Raw genomic sequence first — 9,151 nt, 5'->3', positions numbered from 1 at the left:
CACAGAGGCGATAAGAGTGTCTTGACTGGATGCGCAGACATGGCCCGTATAGGTTGAGGATGTGTCGGTGGAGGCGTGTGATGTCCACCGACGAGTCTAGATTCTGTCTGTATCACTCAGACGGAAGAAAAAGGGTATATCGCAGACGCGGTGAGCGTTTCGCCGACGCTTGCGTGTTTGAACGCGATAGATTGGGTGGGGCTGCTGTAATAGTTTGGGGAGGCATCTCCCATGGAGTAAAATCCCCCTTAGTTGTCCTGGATATGAAACTCAATGCCGTTCGATACAGAGACCAGTTCCTCAACCCAGATGTCCCTCCACTTCTCAGACGTTATAACATGATTTTTCAGCAAGACAATGCTCGACCCCTCACCTATCCGCGCCCAGTTGGTTGCCGCATTAGCACAAGAATGGAACAACATTCCCTTAAGACAAATTAATGTTCTCATGAATTCGATGCAATAGGAGAATCCGTGCAGGGATTCGTGCAAGAGGTACCCACATCAGGTACTAAAATGTCTTTTTGTTTTTCGCGGATATCACAAACTACTGACGACACGAATGACGTCACAAACTTTTCTTCTACAGTACTGTAAAGAGTAGACTTGTCCCTTCACATCGATATAAAATTTTGTACAAATTTCCCAAAATATAGGCTGTTGCTTGTATAATTTGTGTGTTTCTTTTGTTGTTGAGTATATGTGTACATGTAGATAAATTGCAGACAAAAGAAAACTACCTGTGGCCGTTGCTTTGATTTCATTCAAAGTGTCATATTTAATCAAGATTATGATTTAGAAAAGTTAAAACCGATTGATCACTCCGATCTTGAGATCAAAATATGTTGACTCTTTCTTGAAGTCTGTGTCCAAGTTTTATTGTCTGGGCCGAGACGAGAGAGGCTTACAAAATTTTACAAAATTTTTTGTGTCATGGAAAATTTTGATTCGTAACCAAGACACTTCCAACTATATGCTATTTTTTCATTTAAATGACAGACACTTCGATCCTTTTTATAAAATATTTCATAACATGGATTATCTAAGTTTGCTACAGCAGTAATGGACACACTGATTTCTGATTTGATCAAAGCCGAGATATTTCGATGAATGGAAGTAGTAATTGTAAAATGTCTCTCTAGATATCTTCCTGACCAATATGCTATACATGTATAGTGGAGATAGCCACACAAGAGTGTTTTATCAACATTCATGACTATAATTTGCAGTTACAGCTAGGCTTTTTTTACCTATAATGATGGATAAGGGGAGGCCACTCTGACATATGACGCAAATTGATTCTTGTTTTTGAAGGCTTCCAACGTCACTTTTACTGAATTTTCAACCTTATCTAAAAATTTTTAATAATTGTTCTTGACCCGATTCTGCAATTTTTTTTTCTTAATGTGTCAGAAATGCAGTCCCAGAGGAGGCTCGCCCTGTCTGTGCAATCGTCGCCAATGGCGAAATGACGGTTCATAACGCATTTAATCTTGCATAACAGCAGTGGTTCGCAGTTCTTAGTATTGCCATGTCGAGCCTTCCCAACCCAGATACTAGGGGGCGCTCTGTATCATGTTCACGGACCAACCTCTTGGCCTAACTCTTTGGAGCAGGCGGACCCATGAAACCTGCAGTCTCGGACGACTCAACTGGAAAGTCAATTACTGACAAGTCTGTCATTATATTCAGGCACTATCACTTTAAAAACAAACACTGGTGATCACTGTCATTCGTTCATTTCCAATAAGAAGAACCTATCTGCATATAACACAGACAAGAAAATACCAACATTTCAACATAATCATGATCCAAACTCAATTCAATAAAAATATGTACAAAAGAACGATTTGCACAAAGACTACTGAAAACGTAAACAGTTGTTATATATAACATGACTGTAGACTGTAGTTATATATAACATGACTGTAGACTGTAGTTATATATAACATGACTGTAGACTGTAGTTATATATAACATGACTGTAGACTGTAGTTATATATAACATGACTGTAGACTGTAGTTATATATAACATGACTGTGTAGACTGTAGTTATATATAACATGACTGTAGACTGTAGTTATATATAACATGACTGTAGACTGTAGTTATATATAACATGACTGTAGACTGTAGTTATATATAACATGACTGTGAAGACTGTAGTTATATATAACATGACTGTAGACTGTAGTTATATATAACATGACTGTAGACTGTAGTTATATATAACATGACTGTAGACTGTAGTTATATATAACATGACTGTAGACTGTAGTTATATATAACATGACTGTAGACTGTAGTTATATATAACATGACTGTGTAGACTATAGTTATATATAACATGACTGTAGACTGTAGTTATATATAACATGACTGTGTAGACTGTAGTTATATATAACATGACTGTAGACTGTAGTTATATATAACATGACTGTAGACTGTAGTTATATATAATATGACTGTAGACTGTAGTTATATATAACATGACTGTAGACTGTAGTTATATATAACATGACTGTGTAGACTGTAGTTATATATAACATGACTGTAGACTGTAGTTATATATAACATGACTGTACACTGTAGTTATATATAACATGACTGTAGACTGTAGTTATATATAACATGACTGTAGACTGTAGTTATATATAACATGACTGTAGACTGTAGTTATATATAACATGACTGTAGACTGTAGTTATATATAACATGACTGTAGACTGTAGTTATATATAACATGACTGTAGACTGTAGTTATATATAACATGACTGTAGACTGTAGTTATATATGACATGACTGTAGACTGTAGTTATATATAACATGACTGTGTAGACTGTAGTTATATATAACATGACTGTAGACTGTAGTTATATATAACATGACTGTAGACTGTAGTTATATATAACATGACTGTAGACTGTAGTTATATATAACATGACTGTAGACTGTAGTTATATATAACATGACTGTAGACTGTAGTTATATATAACATGACTGTGTAGACTGTAGTTATATATAACATGACTGTAGACTGTAGTTATATATAACATGACTGTAGACTGTAGTTATATATAACATGACTGTAGACTGTAGTTATATATAACATGACTGTAGACTGTAGTTATATATAACATGACTGTGTAGACTGTAGTTATATATAACATGACTGTAGACTGTAGTTATATATAACATGACTGTAGACTGTAGTTATATATAACATGACTGTGTAGACTGTAGTTATATATAACATGACTGTAGACTGTAGTTATATATAACATGACTGTGTAGACTGTAGTTATATATAACATGACATGACTGTGTAGACTGTAGTTATATATAACATGACTGTGTAGACTGTAGTTATATATAACATGACTGTAGACTGTAGTTATATATAACATGACTGTAGACTGTAGTTATATATAACATGACTGTATACTGTAGTTATATATAACATGACTGTAGACTGTAGTTATATATAACATGACTGTAGACTATATATATAACATGACTGTAGACTGTAGTTATATATAACATGACTGTAGACTGTAGTTATATATAACTGTAGTTATATATATACATGACTGTAGATGACTGTAGTTATATATATACATGACTGTAGACTGTAGTTATATATAACATGACTGTAGACTGTAGTTATATATAACATGACTGTAGACTGTATATATATAACATGACTGTAGACTGTAGTTATATATATATATAACATGACTGTGTAGACTGTAGTTATATATAACATGACTGTAGACTGTAGTTATATATAACATGACTGTAGACTGTAGTTATATATAACATGACTGTGTAGACTGTAGTTATATATGACATGACTGTAGACTGTTGTTATATATAACATGACTGTGTAGACTGTAGTTATATATAACATGACTGTGTAGACTGTAGTTATATATAACATGACTGTAGACTGTAGTTATATATAACATGACTGTAGAATGTAGTTATATATAACATGACTGTGTAGACTGTAGTTATATATAACATGACTGTAGACTGTAGTTATATATAACATGACTGTAGACTGTAGTTATATATATATAACATGATATATAACTGTGTAGACTGTAGTTATATATAACATGACTGTAGACTGTAGTTATATATATATAACATGACTGTACATGACTGTAGACTGTAGTTATATATAACATGACTGTAGACTATTATATATATATAACATGATATATAACATGTGTAGACTGTAGTTATATATAACATATAGACTGTAGTTATATATAACATGACTGTGTAGACTGTAGTTATATATATACATGACTGTAGACTGTAGTTATATATAACATGACTGTAGACTGTAGTTATATATAACATGACTGTAGACTGTTGTTATATATAACATGACTGTGTAGACTGTAGTTATATATAACATGACTGTGTAGACTGTAGTTATATATGACATGACTGTAGACTGTTGTTATATATAACATGACTGTAGACTATTATTATATATAACATGATTGTGTAGACTGTAGTTATATATAACATGACTGTAGACTGTAGTTATATATAACATGACTGTATACTGTAGTTATATATAACATGACTGTAGACTGTAGTTATATATAACATGACTGTAGACTATATAACATGTAGTTATATATATACATGACTGTATACTGTAGTTATATATAACATGACTGTAGACTGTAGTTATATATATACATGACTGTAGTTATATATAAGACTGTAGTTATATATAACATGACTGTAGACTGTAGTTATATATAACATGACTGTAGACTGTAGTTATATATAACATGACTGTAGACTGTAGTTATATATAACATGACTGTAGACTGTAGTTATATATAACATGACTGTACACTGTAGTTATATATAACATAACTGTACACTGTAGTTATATATAACATGACTGTGTAGACTGTAGTTATATATAACATAACTGTTGACTATAGTTATATATAACATGACTGTAGACAGTAGTTATATATAACATGACTGTAGACTGTAGTTATATATAACATGACTGTGTAGACTGTAGTTATATATAACATGACTGTAGACTGTAGTTATATATAACATGACTGTAGACTGTAGTTATATATAACATGACTGTAGATATATAACTGTAGTTATATATATACATGACTGTTGACTAGTTATATATAACATGTAGTTATATATAACATGACTGTAGACTGTAGTTATATATAACATGACTGTAGACTGTAGTTATATATAACATGACTGTAGACTGTAGTTATATATAACATGACTGTAGACTGTAGTTATATATAACATGCCTGTGTAGACTTAACATGACTGTTTTTTCCGTTTTTGTTTTGTATTTGTTACTGTTTATGGAGTACTTAGATTTTAAATCTGCATTGTATTTTTTTCTTGTTTTTGAATTAAAAGTATGGGGAGATAATCCCTTTTTGGAATCAACTGATTGCTTTTTAGCAAAAGCGGTAGTCAGTGAAGTAATTGTAGAAAATAATGAATTCCGCCTAAATCAGGTAATGTTGATTCTTCTTCAGTTCGGTTGTGTCAATTTTGTGAAAATAATGTCACTAATGAAGAAGTAATAGACATTTAGCAGTTAATTACCGCGGCGGCGATGAAAAACAAACCGCACGCATCAAGTCATGTTACAATATTGATCACGTAACAGACGAGATTCACTAAATCTTGTACAATAGAGGTCCCTGTCACACACAGCGCCGAACGATTACATCTTACGTGCAGATTTCGATAGTTATCAGTTTAGTAATGGTTGACAGACTGTTTCATCGCCTGACACGGTCACTTTTACCTTGTCGCTTCTATTGAATCCACAATAGTTCTAATCTCTGTGTACCAAAATCATATAAGACCAGGTGAATTGATAAGACTGTGGGAAACTGAGAGGATTCCATAAAGATGGAAATATCTTTTGGCGTGTTCAAATAATGAACTGACTATTTAACCAACAATCCTTCAAAACAAATCTGGGGTTCCACCTAAAGTTAAACTTCAGTGAACAGATCATATGTCAGAACATGCGTCAACGACATGTGTTTAACCAGGCGTCAACGCCATGTGTATGAACATATGTCAACGCTATGTATTTAACTATACGTCAACGACAGATTTTAACTATGCGTCAACGTCATGTGTGTGAACATATGTCAACGCCATGTATTTAACTATGCGTCAACGACATGTGTTTAACTATGCGTCAACGACACGTGTTTGAACATGTATCAACAACAAGTGTGTGAACTTACGTCAATGACACGAGTGTGAACAAACGGCAACAGCATGTGTTAAGATATGTGTCAACGACACGTGTTTGGACATGTGTCAACGTTTTGTGTGTGAACATGCGCCAATAACGTGTGTGAACATACGTCAACAACATATGTTTGGACATGCGTCGACGACATATATTTGAAATTGCGTCGATGACATGTGTTTGAACATGCGACAACGACATGTGTGTTAGCATACGTCATCGATATGTGTTTAACCATACGTCAACGACATATGTTTAAATATGTGTCAACGTTTTGTGTGTGAACATGCGTCAACTACATTGTTAGCATGCGTCAACGACATGTGAACCACTTGTTTCATAATTTTGGTTTGTTTCCATCCTGTAACAGTGTTCATTAGTTTGTTATGAAATGTGTATGTTGGTGTACAGATTGTTTGTGAATACTAAACATTGTAAAAATTACGCTATCGCCAAATATATATATACATGTGTGTGTGTGTGTGTGTGTGTGTGTGTGTGTGTGTGTGTGTGTGTGTGTGTGTGTGTGTGTGGTATATACGGTATATCTGATAGGTATCAAATAATTGAAAGACCATTGACCTTAGGCACAGACAAGAAAAAACATAGTCAACTCCTGTATATATAATGTAATTCACGTGACACATTTTATGCAGAACTATTATTTTACAACAGAAACATGGATGAGAGTCAGGTTGCGCAGGGACAACGCACTCGCCTTTTGAAATAATTTTAAAACGTAGACAAAAGTTAATAAATAATAATATATTGTATTAAATTCAAAATTGTAAACGACTTGATGTCTAAATGAGAGTCTAGAGACCACGGGGAGAGACTGATGTCTACAGAAGTGTCTAGAGATCAAGGAGATAGACTGATGTCTACAGAAGTGTCTAGAGATCACGGGGAGAGACTGATGTCTACAGAAGTGTCTAGAGATCAAGGAGATAGACTGATGTCTACAGAAGTGTCTAGAGATCACGAGGAGAGACTGATGTCTACAGAAGTGTCTACAGATCACGGAGATAGACTGATGTCTACAGAAGTGTCTAGAGATCACGGATATAGACTGATGTCTACAGAGGTGTCTAGAGATCACGGATATAGACTGATGTCTACAGAAGTGTCTACAGATCACGGATATAGACTGATGTCTACAGAGGTGTCTAGAGATCACGGGGAGAGATTGATGTCTACAGAAGTGTCTAGAGATCACGGATATAGACTGATGTCTACAGAAGTGTCTAGAGATCACGGGGAGAGACTGATGTCTACAGAAGTGTCTAGAGATCAAGGAGATAGACTGATGTCTACAGAAGTGTCTAGAGATCACGAGGAGAGACTGATGTCTACAGAAGTGTCTACAGATCACGGAGATAGACTGATGTCTACAGAAGTGTCTAGAGATCACGGATATAGACTGATGTCTACAGAGGTGTCTAGAGATCACGGATATAGACTGATGTCTACAGAAGTGTCTACAGATCACGGATATAGACTGATGTCTACAGAGGTGTCTAGAGATCACGGGGAGAGATTGATGTCTACAGAAGTGTCTAGAGATCACGGATATAGACTGATGTCTACAGAAGTGTCTAGAGATCACGGATATAGACTGATGTCTACAGAGGTGTCTAGAGATCATGGAGATAGACTGATGTGTAAATGAGAATCCAGAGACCATGGGGAGTGGCTGATGTCTACAGGAAAGTTTAGACATTACGGGGAGAATATGAAGTCTACAGGAAAGTCTAGAGATCAAGGGGAGAGACAGATGTATATATGGAAGTCTAGAGACCACGGTGAGAAGCTGATTTATACAGGAGTGTCTAGAGACCACGCGGATACACTGATGTCTACAGGAGTGTCTAGAGATCACGTGGAGAGGCTATTGTCTAGGGGACAGTCTAGAGACAACGGGGAGAGGCTGATTTCTACAGGTTTGTCTAGACATCTCGGGGAGAGGCTGTTGCCTAGGGGACAGTCTAGAGACCATGGGGAGAGGCTGATTTCTACAGGATTGTCTGGACATTTCAGGGAGAGGCTGTTGCCTAGTGGACAGTCCAAAGGCCACGTGGAGAGACAGATGTATATATGGAAGTCTAGAGACCACGGAGAGAGGCTGATTTCTACAGAAGAATTTAGACACCATGGGGAGAGACTGATGTTTACAGGGTTGTCTAGACATCACGGGGAGAGGCTGATTTCTACAGGGTTGTTTAGACATCACGGGGAGAGGCTGTTGTCTAGGGGACAGTCTAGAGACCATGAGGAGAGGCTGATGTCTTGATGAGTATACAGACCACGGAAAGAGAATGATTTCTACAGGAGAGTCTAAAGACCACAGGGAGAGACTGATGTCTACAGAAGTGTCTAGAGATCACGGGGAGAGGCTGATGTCTAGATGACAGTCCAGAGATCACAGGGAGAGACTGATGTCTACAGGAGAGTCTAGAGACCACGGAGAGAGACTGATGTCTAGATGACAGTCCAGAGACCACGGGGATACACTGATGTCTACAGGAGAGTCTAGAGACCACGGAGAGAGACTGATGTCTAGATGACAGTCCAGAGACCACGGGGATACACTGATGTCTACAGGAGAGTCTAGAGACCACGGGGATACACTGATCTCTACAGGAGAGTCTAGAGGCTCCTAGTTTCAGTGCGATAGTGTCTAATTACGTCTACAATTTAAGATTGATGTGACCAATATTCCAAATATGGAAAGTATACACGAAGTCTCATATAAAAATTTACATAAGTCGATCTACGGATCGACACATTCTGTTTACAAGTATATGTTACAATCAGTTAGAACGACTTGACACTTACCAAACAAGTAGATATTC

General features: G+C 36.0%; 1 protein-coding gene across 1 annotated transcript; it reads left to right on the top strand.

Moving 5' to 3' along the window:
- Window positions 1–7,137: 7,137 nt before the first annotated feature.
- LOC132559142 (uncharacterized) lies at window positions 7,138–7,968 on the top strand. Its single transcript, XM_060223751.1, has one exon. The coding sequence runs from the start codon at window positions 7,138–7,140 to the stop codon at window positions 7,966–7,968; it is 831 nt and encodes a 276-aa protein (XP_060079734.1).
- Window positions 7,969–9,151: the final 1,183 nt, after the last annotated feature.

This window comes from Ylistrum balloti, unplaced genomic scaffold (genome assembly GCF_031769215.1).
Source record: "Ylistrum balloti isolate Yb309-2 unplaced genomic scaffold, AGI_CSIRO_Ybal_v1 Utg370866, whole genome shotgun sequence".
NCBI lineage: Eukaryota > Metazoa > Mollusca > Bivalvia > Pectinida > Pectinidae > Ylistrum > Ylistrum balloti.
This window is presented reverse-complemented; position numbering and strand designations above follow the sequence as displayed.